Here is a 13,323-nt window from a genome sequence, read left to right as displayed (position 1 = left end):
CTGAAGACAGAGAATACATATTTAAAGCTATAACAAATAAGGTGTCTGACTGACATCTGCTCAGCACTGTATGTTGGAGGTTTTGGACAAATATATGCCACTTAAAGCAGTTCTTTACCTCTGATTGTTCCAGGATCTACATCTTTATCCACTGTCATGTGCTGCTTTATATTTCCAGCTTTAGCATATCTGTTCATACCGTCAGCAACTGGACTACTAGACCACTTGCCTGCCTGAGGTCCAGAATAAATCATTCATTTCAGTCGTCTCTTTCTACATTCATATTACAACACTGACTCAAACACATCACTGCGACTGCATGTTTGTCACTAAACAAAACAGTGCGGTGTGTGCACCGGCTCTACAAGGGGGTGTGAACTGTATCCGTGGGAGTGATTCTTCATCCATCTGTAATGTAAAGTTGTCCCCATCATCTGTATCTGCGCTCAGCGTGTCAGGACGAGCTGACGTTTCCTCCTCAGGCGTCACTTACCTCTGATGAATGAGGAGAGCTGCTGATGGGGTGGTCAGTGGGCAAACTGTGGCCTGCAATATTAAGAAAGGGCAGACACAGGGTTTGCTTTTGATTTGCATGTGTCCATCATGCCCAGTTATTTCAGGCTTAGTTGCTCTCGTTACAGCTTAAAAACTGCTTTAGTTTTTAATTTTCTTCTGGGATCGTGTGTCATTTTGTGTATGACTTTGTGTGTGTGTGTGTAAAATGGTATTGATATCAATATTTCAAATTCTGTCACAGTACATCAGTCTAAAAAAGGATGACACCCTATTCTGTAATATCAGAAAACAAGACATATGTTCTGTAAATTGAACTAAGGTTAAACTGATTTAAGGCTTCAGCATCCCCCCGATAAAAAAAAACACACACACAAGCATCAGAAACAAGCCACACACTCAGCAGAGGTGATTATAACATTTAATCACTGAGCCCTATCGCCAAGCTTTGCAGGCTTCTCGCCCCAAGGTTTGATTTACCCGCCCTCTTCCTGAGGAAAAATCTCATTCACTAGACGGATTGCTGAGCGGACCTCTCCGACCAGCCCCTATAAATCATTCTTTAATCAGAGGCCTCTGAGATTGGGCGCAGACACCCGCGGGAGCATGGCTGTGACACCTCAACTCCTCCCCGTGCGTCTCTGCAGTTCGGGGAGTTTTTATCCTCTTCTGTTTGCTCCTCGGGCTTGTCTGCATCTGTATCAGTCATGAGGAAACTAAGAGGGATGACCTGCCCTGCACTCTCTGCTCACACTGACACCGCAAACATTTCCTCAGTTTGGAAGGGAGTAGTGCCAAAGAAGACTAGGGACAAGATTACTGGTTTGAGGCTGCGAGAGAACGGAGGCTGGGTCAGGGCTGGATTACTCACCAAGCAAAGACAGAAACGTAGAGTGGGAGGAACAGGGGGTTAAAAGGGGCCCAGGAGCTAATTTTTGTCCCCCACTGGCAGGTTAACCCGGCCATGCTCTGGTTTCCAAAATGGGGGGCCTCCATCCAAGAAATCCTTGGCAGTTCTGTCACTGTGACTTTCTGAATCACAAAGGAGGGCTGACAACTGGTCAGAGTTTTTTCTTGTTATCTGCAAGACAGACAACAAAAAATATTATATAACAGGAAAGATGGGTGCTTCATCAGAGGAGGTTCATGAACCCATTTGGGCACACTCGTCTTGACGCTGTTTGTTATTGTCACCAGCTGGATTTGAGGATCAAGAGCAGTTTTTCTGTCAAGTCATGGGAAATAAAGTCAGACAGTTACAGTTACAATGACCAAAAGATTGGTAATACTGAGTGAAGAGGAAATGTTTATGTTATGTTTTAGGGCTTAAACCATAGCCGTAGATACTGGGGGTGATGCAGGGGACACGTATACATTCAGAACATGTGCATTCGTCCCCCACAATAAAAACACTGTACCAGAGGACTTTTATTTTGATTAAATTAAAATCAGTTGCACCTTAAAATCATTTAGAAAAGGCACAAATTTGTGTGTCAAATTCATCAAAATGCAGGGAACTACAACACATTCTCACTCCAACCTCATCACATATCAACTTTTGGTTAGGGACTCATTGAGATATGACGTGTAAGGTACTCTGGGTCCATTAGTTGTTGACATCCTGGGATGCCACGTAAATTTCAGCCTGTTACACGCATCATCTGTTTTCAAAATACACTTTTACCATTTTCACAGGAAATGTACAGTTTGCATACAGTCTCTTCTTTAAAATAAAAGTAAAAAAAACAGGGTATCACACGGGAAGCGAACACTAGCCTCTCAGGTGAAAGCTGGATGATGTTGGACCCATCCCTCACCCCTTCCACTCGCCAAACTCGGACTTTCACCCCTTTAACTTATGTTGTTGTCCTGCCACGTTTCTCCCTGACGCTGCAAGGCTCCATTACACAATAATGACAACCGTCTGCTTATCATGCCAACATGAAAGGACTGCTTTCTAAGTCACTGCCCAGGCACCAGTATTTGATGACTTTGGAGTGAGACCAGGTTGGAAATTAAGTGTTTGACGTTTCCTGGGGACGACTGAACGAAATCTACGCCCTTGGGAGCAACTAACATGTTTGCATCATTGAGTATTGCCTCGATAAATCACTTTGGTTTGGATGATATAATTTCAGAAAACAGTAAAAATAAATGTTTGTGCAGTATTTGTCAAAACCCCAGATGTATTCAGTTTACTTTAATTAAACAGAACTACAAAAAACAGCAAATATTACTATCTGTTAAGATGAAACCGGTGAATTTTTGGTCAATTGCTAAAACATAAATGTCGTAAACAATTCATTGATGATCAAAATAGTCGCAGATTCTTGTCCTTCGAGAAATTGATTAATCAATTAATTTTTTCAGCTTTACGTAAGTATCATCAATGATTTTTAGCTGTTAGTGATGGATTACTGAACAAGCCCAAGCCCAGGGGCCAGAGAAAAGACTGAAAATGACCACGAAGAGATAAAAGGAACTGCAAAGAGACAGAAAACGACCAAAAATGACATGACAATGACATTAAAGAGACACAAAGCCACAGAAGGATACATAATGACAACAAAGAAATACAAAACAACAACAAAAAAGTGTGTGGCTCCTGTGAAGGAGAGGTGGTGGGGCCTTTTGCTTATCTGCACCCAGGGGGGCACGTTGTCTCATAGTCCACCTATGCTCATAGCGGAATATCAACATTGGACAACCTGAGAGGTTTTCTGAGGCTCAAATATTTTTTTAAGCCATTGAGATCTTTTAACGCAACTATTCTGGAGCTTTCGATCACATGACATGATCATCATCAGCAGATGGAGTTTGCCCAGCTGCTAAATCATAGATGCTGAATCACTGATGTTAAAGTACTTTGAGGACAGATTAGAGTAACATACTGACTAAAGTAAAAGTCAACTGACAGCTAGTTGATGCCAGACATGGACTAACCACTAAGTAAAACCAAATTTAATCACATCATCAACATTCAGAAGTGTAACCTGATACAGAAAACAGGAAAGTAGTGCTGATTAGAAGGAAAAAATCTAACACTGAATGACTCAGCTTCCTCTGGATGGAAGAAGGATGAAGTATTATTAGAAGAATCCTAAGTGAGACTGAGATTATAAATGTTTGTGGATGTGTTGGAAGTTTTGACGTCTCATGTGCTGTTGGTGTTACCGTGCATCAGTCTTTACATAAAATGCCTGACTCTGTTTTAATCATATAGCCTAGGTGTTGTTTCATCGTTGCCTCATTTAAACTTACTCAGACCCCACACTGAATCTCATCTCGCTGGGAAAACATTCACATATGGGGATGCATTCAACTGGCAAACATGTAAGCTTCCATGTTTACTTATGCAGTAGCTATATCCTCCAGAAAGGAGCCCGCATGATGAGAAGTGAAGTCAGATGAAGAATGAGAGCACAGAGAGCTGGTTACTTTTTTTTCTCTCTAATGCAAAGATGCTGTGACGTCACCGTGTTGAAATATTTTTTTCTGTCGCTCAGACGGTTTGGAGCTGTCAGAGCGCGCACTCCCACTGCTTCTCACTCGTGCGTGGTGGCCATGGAGACGTCCAGGAGTTTTACAGGAGGGTGTCATTTCCAAACTCAGTGCGCAGCGAAGGATGCCTTTTCAATTAACGACCCGAGGAGACGGGACGCAGATGGATTGTGTTAATGCGCGCTGCGATGAAGTGATGGAAGAGTTGATCACCACCTGACAAGTACAGAAGTTCTTATTCATTTCTGCTTTGGGGACAGTGGACACTTCAGCCACTTAAAGCGACTTAAAGAATCAGAAGAAGGACGGAATTAGAATTAGAAAACCATGCACTGTTCATGTCCATGGAGAGATGGCATGCGTGCTCCTCTTCACTCGACTTCTTCCCTTCTCTCACCGGCTCACAAGAACATCCATCTGCTTATTATCCCTTTTACTCTCTTATCTGTGCTACTGTGCACTATTCCCAGCCGAAACCATCATGCAAAAGTCAGGTGATCCGACGCCCAGCTGCCAGCGCGTCCTGGCCGATGGAGTCAAAAGACGCGTTCAGAAATCACCGTCCTGCGTTTTGCCTCTGGATGCGAGACCGAGCAGTGTCGAGGCATCTCGGCTGAGAACCGACCAAAGACCTCCTTCGACTCTCCGCGTCGACACGCCCAGTCCCCCCATGGGTAACTTAAAGTTTGGGAATAAAAAGTTGCCGAACGCCATCATAGTCGGTGTGAAAAAGGGAGGCACCAGAGCTGTGCTGGAGTTCATCAGGATTCACCCGGACGTGCGAGCGGCTGGAACCGAGACTCACTTCTTTGACAGGAACTATGACAGAGGCCTGGAGTGGTACAGGTAAGAGCATGCGTCACCGGCACAGGTGCATGTACTGTATATCTGTAACAGGGTTGTAACATGAGATTTTCACAGTAGATAACCACCTCAGAACATTATTATTTGATCATTTTATTATAATTATTATGTGTTAAAATGACCCTTAAAGGAGCAGTGTGTAGGATTTAGTGGCATCTAGCAGTGAATATTGCAGATTGCAACCAGCTGAAACTTCTCCCATTTCCTTAGTGTGAACTCCCGGTTAGGATTCTTCAGTCTTTATTTTTAAGGAAGTTCTTACCAGGAGCCAAATTATCCTCAGAGGTCTCTGAATAAAGCAGTTTGATGCAGGAAATCAATAATTCTGTGACCCTATTTCACTTGTCACAGACAGGCCGCTAGCTCAGCACCAGCTAATGTGTGCTCAGACATTAGACGTTTAGGAAGTTTTTACCAGGAGCCGGCTTACCTGCAGAGGTAACAACAGATCTAAAACAAACAGACCCTGTGATTTAAACCACTAAAAATTCTGAATAAAGCAGTTTCACGTAAAAAAAAAATCAGTGTTTTTCTGACACTGCTCGTTGCAAAGAGGATGTTAACTTTGATGGCCAATGCGAAAATCGAAAAAAGCAATGGCCCTATCTCGAGCCAATGTTTGGTTTGTCCATTCTGAACTACTGTAGAAACATGGAAGTGAAACATGGCGGACTAGAGAGTCAGCTCCCTGTGTTGATGGCAGGGGTGTCAATATACAGGCCCACCAAAGGGTCCAATCCGGCCCACTAGATGACTTTGCCCACCTAATGTTGATGCACATATGAAGGTTGAGAGGTTTCAGGAGCAATTTAAACAGTGAGTAAATACTTCATGTAAAATGCTGTCTTCAGAGGCTTTTCCACCATGACCAGAATACAGCTCTCTGAAATGACAATGAATACTTACTGTGGTCATATTTAAATATATTGAACAGTGTGCAAAATATTGTCAACCAGCAGCTTCAGTACAAAAGAATCTGTATCAGATCTCTATCTTAAAACAGTAGCTATTAGCAGATCCCTGCTGCTGAGGCACCGACAAAACTTCAGATTGGAAATGGTTTGTAAGGCAGGAGATGACTTTGCCTGCTTCTTCAACAGCTTCTACTTAAGTGGAAAATCGTGAAAAAATGCATATGTTATGAAAGTGAGCAGCAGGCTGACTGAATTTAAAAAAATATTATGAATATGTCTGCCAGTATATCCACCTAAATCCTACACACTGGACCTTTAATGGAATGAAAACAGAGGGTTTTTTTAGCTAAACAAAATAAAATTTGAAACCATTTTTTCAAGGTAGTATGTAGGGCTGCAATGTTTCGTCGACTAATCGATGACTAATCGACTATTAAAATAATCAATGACTATTTTAGTAGTCGACTCATTGGTTTGAGTCATTTCTCATAGAGAAGTACTATAATAGTACCCCAAAATACTCTTATTGCAGCTTCTTATGTTCAAATATTGGCAGCTTAACGCACTTTCCAATGACGGTGAACTAAAACCCTTTGGCGTGAGTGCGAAACAAGACATCAGATGACATAATTTGGGGGTTTGGGAGAGACAGACCGACATTTTTCAACATTTTGACACATTTTTCGATAAAATGATTAGTCGACTAATCGAAGAAATAAGCGACAGATTAGTCGACAATGAAAATAATCATTAGTTGCAGCCCTAGTATAAAAAGTATAGACTTTATACAATAATTGATACAGCTACCGTGACGTCACCCATTGGTTTGTGGACTGCCATGCTGCAGCCTCAAGTTCAGCATATCAGCCATCGCCATCTTGTTTTGCCTCACAGACAGCCTGTCACTTAAGTGGCCTCACCCCTAAATATGTGTAACTTTGAGCATTAAAAAATGTAAATAGGTGGGTTATAAAAAAATAAATAAATAAATAACCTTCTGTACAGTTGTCATGAATAATCCCCATGTTTATTTCTACATGGGGATTTACTTTGTTTTGGAGCCACCCTCAACTGTGATTCGATAAACTGCAGCTTCTGGCACTTCTGCAATGGCTTTACTTTTCAGTCCCAATGGTATCCACTTGTCAAAAGTCTGCCTTTTGAAAAACAATAAAATAAAGATGAGATTCTCCATTTTTACCTGATACTATAGATTAGCAAATGCACATGGTTTAAACATCAGTTTTCATACCATGGTGTACCATGAAACCATCATACTGCTGCAACCCTATGCTGTCATCCGTAATAACCAGTTAAAACTGAATTACACCAGTGAATGCTTTGCATCTGTGTAGGAGGGATGAGTAATTAGCAGCCTTAATTAGTAAAAGTAGTCTTTTCATTTGGCTGAGAACCACAAGGACTCTTGGGAGTCTCTGGACATTTAAGGCTGGTGGTCAGCTGGGCTTGTATCATTAAACACTTGTATCTGCTCAGGCCTGCTCTCTGCAGCCAAACAGAATGATGATGAAATAAAAATCATGTGAAATGTGCTTCATAATATACCATTTAGCTTTATAATCTGAAAGATCATGTCAATTTTTGTCCAATACAGATGTTAAATGTAATTCCAGATTCCTACAAGTGGAATTTAAACCCCATTTACAAACTACTCACATTAAATGCATCTTATTTTATACTGACTCATTGCTGATTGCTGACCTACAGTATGCTCTGCTGCTTATTGTATGTTTTATTACTGAAATGTATTATTATTAGTTATAGGTTTTCATATGTAGCTATAATGTGGTTTTGTCCTTCTTTTTGAAGAAGAGGAAAAAATTCCTGGGTGTGTTCCCTTGCAATATTCTTGTTTAATTCTGTAGTGATGGAACTGACCCTCTAAAAAGAATACAAGTAATAAAAAATAATGGTAATACAAAGGAAGTCAAAAGCTGAGACAAATGGTGGCCTCCGTCTGCTGCCAGTTATTGTACTACAGGCACCTCTGAATATGAAAACCACATTAAATCAGCTGCTTACTGTCAAAAATGCGCTCTGTCCCCCTCCCTCCCGTCGCTGCCTCTCTGTGTACATTATGTTTTGAGGTGGGTAAACATGTTGGATGTGTTTCCTGCAGTCTCTCGACTCGTTTCACGTTCATATTGCGGGGAAAACTTTGGAGGCCTGAGCTCTGTTTACATCGGCACAAAAGTGGCCCTCTTGTTTTGATGCACTGTAGAGCAATTCATCAGATTTCTCATAAAATCCAACCTCTCGAGGCAAACATTGTAAACTGCAGCATGTGGGCCTGCTGTCGCTGGCAGGCCTCTGAGCTATTGTCTTGTTTGTGTATACGGCAATTAAACTAGTCTCGAAATGAATGTTGAAGTAAAGGATTTATCTCTAAAACGCTACATGACGCATATTTAACTAAGTGCAGCTAACTCAGAGAGTTTCCATATGCATAAAAACCTCCACATATTTTCTAAAAAAAAAAAAATCTTAATTACAGATTTTGAGCTGAAATGCTGTGGTTTAGTCATGAAATATGTGCACACATGCAGATATCCAATCGAGTACAAACACACTCACACACATCAACTTCCAAATACATGTCATGTTGATGATTGGCTGTCACGCAGCCCGCAGGAGGGATGTGTATCGGTAGTATTATAAAATAATTATAAACTGAAAGTATCTCCACTAATTGGCACTCTTCTGGGCGGTTAGTGGCTGAAGCCCTTTTTATCTCAGAGTGTGTGTCTATGAGATGTGAACCAGATGTGAACCTTCGCCTATTACCGTAGTTCGTCAGCTGTCGAAACCGACAAGAAAAAGGTCAAACGCCAACTGGCTGACTTTTGAGGGTTTGCTTTCCAAACAAACCGTTGCTTCTCAGGAAACTTTGGTGTAAATAAGCCCCTCATCAATGAGGGCCAAACTATTGTTTTGAGTAGTCATAGTCTTATTCTTGGTATGCAGATGAGGAGAAATGCAGTAATGAGACATGTCAGAGCAGCGTTAAAGGCTACAGTGGGTACAAACAAACAAACAAATGAAGACGAGCTATTTCACAGGTTGTTTTGGGGTACAATAAACCTTTCAAGAATTTAAGCACAGGGAATTCAGCTGCACCCTCCTTGCGCCCATTTTCAATCTCCAGAGTTAATTTTCAAGCTGTTTGAATATTTCACAGTGTCATTTAGATAGTGAATCTAATTACCAGCTAGTTAAGACATGACACGCTGAGGCTCGCTTGTATTTGTCAGCCTAATTCACAAAGAAATTCACAATTTGCAGCCACTATTTGCAGGATCATAACATTTCTGAAACGGTGCCCCCACTGACAGTGTCAGTATAACCTGAATAAGTTGTGAAATTTCATAGATTGCACCAATCTTCATTGTGTTTTTCCTCATTTTTCGAACAACAAAAACATCAAAATCATTTGGAAGATGCTCTTAAATTTCAACACATACAGTACAGGGTTATATTTAAAGGTAGAGCTTCAACAACTGCTGTTTTTCGGGCTCCAGTTTCCAAACAGAATTCGTCCACACGAGTGGTGTGATGAAAAAATATGATATCCACACGAAACCGCAAAACCTGCTACCAAGTGATGTAATACACATGCCAAAGCAGTAGGTGGCAATGTAACTTCTAACGGAAAGGTCATTTTAACCAATCAGAAGTCAGAGTCAATACCAGAATAGCGGAAAATAAAATCAACCCGATCCACAAAAGTAGTGTAGTTGGGGTAGCTAGCAACAGGGCCCAAAAGTGCAGCTGCGTGTGGCCAAACAGCCAAATCGCACAGAATAATACACAGTTTCAGAAGTTAACGGGTCCGTGTGGACTAGGCTTTAGTCGCTAGATAGAAAATTAATCTGCAACTCTTCTTTTGGCCATGTTGTTGAGCTAGTTTGCTGTCTTCGTCAAGTAGCTGTCCATTAGTCACTCACTTTACAGCAGGCAACAGGACTTCAAAATAAAAGCTCTGTGCTGGAAATTCACTGTACTTCAAAACAGAGTGTCTTTTTTACAAACTTGACATGTCTGCGAGTTACTTGCGGTCCATTCAGAATGGACCCACGACCCACTTTTGGACCCACCAGTTGGGAACCATTGGTCTAGCGTGTAGGGTTTAGTTGCATCTAGTGTTGACGTTGCAGAATGCAAGCAACTGAAACTTCTCCTGTGTGCCGAGCAATACAAAGGAGAATGTAGAATAACAACAGTGGCTGATGCAAATATGCGACTGGCCCTATCTTGAACCAGTGTTTTGTTTGTCCGTTCTGGGCTACTGTAGAACAACAGAGGACCTGCTCTGTATTGTATGCAGATGTAAATCGCTCATTCTAAGGTAACAAAACTAAAATGTTAATCCCCCTAAATCCTACACACTGGACCTACATGTTATTTTAAAGTACATAGGCCAAACATTTTCTCATTTAAGATTTTCAAATGTAGAAATTAGCGTCTTCCTTTTCTTAACATTATGATGGCTTGAATATTTTTAGGTTCTGGACAAATCAAGACACTTCATCACATCAACTTGAGACCTAGGAAATTGTAATGGACATTTATAATGTCCCAGTGAAGTGGAAGTTAGGGTATCTTTAGCTTCTGTAGTGTGATGTATTTCCCAGTGAGTGGTACACAGTTACACAAGGGATTTAAATCAAATCCTTTGCATTTGATTGGACTGCTAAAATGCTACAGCAGACTGTTGACTCGACACACAGCTCCCTTGTTAGATCAGGAGGAGGACCAGTGACAGATGAATAAAATAGACCCCAGTCGCATTGTTTCCTTTTTCATATTGCTCCGTTAGCTACGGCAGTCCGTAGACGGTGAAATGTCATTTTATATGAACCGTCTGGCTAGCTAGTCGCCTAAAGGCTCATTTGATTAGATTTTGTAAATGTCCTTGAGTCATCAAACATACGAGACCACTGTACAGAAAGACAAAAGACGGAGATTTTGATGTAAAAATACTTTGATACTGATTTTCTGAAATATATTTGAACAAGGACACAGGATTAAAGCCAGGCAAATGTTTTTTCATTTCACTTGGTTAACTGTTTTTTTATTTCGACTAAATGATAGCTTAGTTATTTGTGAAAAGAATTGCCGTGTTTAGAGGCTCTATTTAAAATCTGTCCTTGGCCTTTGGTGGTTTCCAATCAAAATCCAAACTTTTACCCTGTGAAGGCCGCTCAATCCATTTCCTTCAATGACAACAATGTCCTAGTTTGAAGACCCAGAAGTAACCTACCAGAGTCACTCAGCTATATGTGTTCTGTTTGCATTCATGGTGATTTATTACACTTGAACTATGTTGGGCTGATGCACAGGAGAGCTGTCTGCGAGACAAGTCTCCAGTGACAACAGGCTACTATGACTCTGCGTCCTATTATCATTTACATCAGGAAACTGGGTTTCATGTCCAAACTGGAGCTTCTCAGCTACGGTGGTTTTGTGCCTTTGAAAACTCACTTGTGTAATCCTGCCCTAAATAGACAACTAATACACACTTTTCCCTTTCGACAGAGTGAATGCAAGGACGTTGTGTCCTCTGTGTGTGAATTTGTTAGCCTTTGTGGTAATGTGAGCGATTCAAAACAGCAAGGAAATGTCATAAAAATACAGCTTAAGTAATGTGAATGTAAATGAGAAACCTTCCACTCACTTCCTCTGTGTTTTCATCTCTCTCTCAGAGGTTTAATGCCAAGGACTCTCGAAAGCCAAATCACGATGGAGAAGACACCAAGCTACTTTGTGACAAAAGAGACGCCACACCGGATCTCTGCCATGTCCCGAGATACCAAGCTCATAGTGGTGGTGCGCGACCCCGTCACCCGTGCAATATCAGATTATACTCAGACTTTATCCAAAACGCCCGACCTGCCGAGCTTCCAGGATCTAGCCTTCAGAAACCAGACCCTGGGCATTGTGGACACGTCCTGGAATGCCATTCGGATCGGCCTGTACGCTCTGCACCTTGAAAACTGGCTCCGCTTCTTCCCTCTGGCCCAGATCCACTTTGTGAGCGGAGAGCGTCTTATCACAGACCCGGCAGGGGAGTTGGCTCGGGTGCAAGACTTCCTTGGGTTAAAGCGCATTGTCACAGACAAACACTTCTATTTCAACCGCACCAAGGGCTTCCCTTGCCTTAAAAAGCCGGAGAGCAGTGGCTCACCTCGCTGCCTGGGCAAGTCCAAGGGCAGAACTCACGTGCAGATAGACAGAGATGCTATTGAGCAACTGCGAGACTTCTATAGACCTTACAACGTCAAGTTTTATGAAATGGTGGGTCACGATTTCAAGTGGGAGTAGAGGTTTGAGAGATATTTTTAACTGACACAAGATTTATGTATTCCACAAATTAAAAAAAATGGTATTCCTGCATTATAATGACATGGCTAAGGCGGGTAGCTAACTATCAGCAGGCTCCAGACAATATCCAAGTGAAACAGCAAAAGCAGTACTATTTTTTGAAGTGACACTAATGAACGGAGCAAATCTAAGATGACACTGCTTATGCACTTGTAATGATCACTTACCAGCCAGCGTCAACATCCTGTTTATTGCCAGATATAGCCGTCATTTCAACTTCAGGATCACATGATTTTCTGTTCCTGTTACTGTGTATTATTGCTGACTAGATTCCTCATTTGCCGACTGGTTCGTGAAAAAAAAATATTCCAGGGAATGGGATTAGTTCCTCTTAAAACCTGCTTCACTAATCAAGGCAGGGCTTGAAAGCAAGACCTTGGAAAATGTCAGTGAAGTCTTCAGGGAGAGCAGAATTAAGCTGCAGCACTGTGGTGGTGAATCTGAAATGTAAAGCCATAATGCGAGTATGAACCACCTAATATCACTTACTGTTGGTCTCATCAGTTTCTATACAGGGCAGAAGGGTTTCTGTCTCGTTCTTTTCAGCATGAATCAGGTAAGTTAGTACAGTATATGCTGCACCACGCAGCCCTTCACTCTGTTCTTTATTTGCCGAATCCATGTTTATATTTTTGTTACGAAAGTATTTAATCACTGCCTTAGCCACGATGCTTGTCTGTGAACTTCATTAAATGAAACAGAAGCACAAACACATTTACGAGATTTTTTAATTCTGTCTCATCTGAAACCTAAAATTTCAACCTCTTTAAAAGTACCATCAACCCTTTTCACATCTAGTTACTAAAACTGTGGTCTGCGCACGTGTTGCTGCTGAAAACACATCCTTTGCTTTATTGCATTCTGTATGGTTTGTTGTGTGCCTCGGCGGTGGTGGTAGGTGGATGAGTGGGCGTAGGTGTAAGGAATTTCAATCACTTTTCAAAGACAAAGCAGGGAACACCTAGTCGTGGCAGGTTATCAAATAGATTCTGGGACTGCATGTCACATGATTGCGGTGAAAAGTTTGGATTTGGCTACGTGGTGTGAATACTAAAGCCAGACTGGGCTTGAGCCAGACTCATGAAATACTGCGAAAACAAAGGGAAAGCTACTTTGTTATTATTTCGAG

At 41.5% G+C, this 13,323-nt stretch overlaps 1 protein-coding gene across 1 annotated transcript; it reads left to right on the top strand.

Moving 5' to 3' along the window:
* Positions 1-3,814: 3,814 nt before the first annotated feature.
* LOC125880681 (heparan sulfate glucosamine 3-O-sulfotransferase 2-like) lies at positions 3,815-12,851 on the top strand. Its single transcript, XM_049563384.1, has 2 exons — positions 3,815-4,860; positions 11,516-12,851. The coding sequence occupies exons 1-2, from the start codon at positions 4,367-4,369 to the stop codon at positions 12,132-12,134; spliced, it is 1,113 nt and encodes a 370-aa protein (XP_049419341.1). The 5' UTR covers positions 3,815-4,366; the 3' UTR covers positions 12,135-12,851.
* The last annotated feature ends 472 nt before the right edge of the window (positions 12,852-13,323 follow it).

This window comes from Epinephelus fuscoguttatus, linkage group LG20, assembly GCF_011397635.1.
Source record: "Epinephelus fuscoguttatus linkage group LG20, E.fuscoguttatus.final_Chr_v1".
Lineage (NCBI taxonomy): Eukaryota > Metazoa > Chordata > Actinopteri > Perciformes > Serranidae > Epinephelus > Epinephelus fuscoguttatus.
Note: the sequence above shows the minus strand (reverse complement) of the source record. Positions and strands in the feature narration are given on the sequence as shown.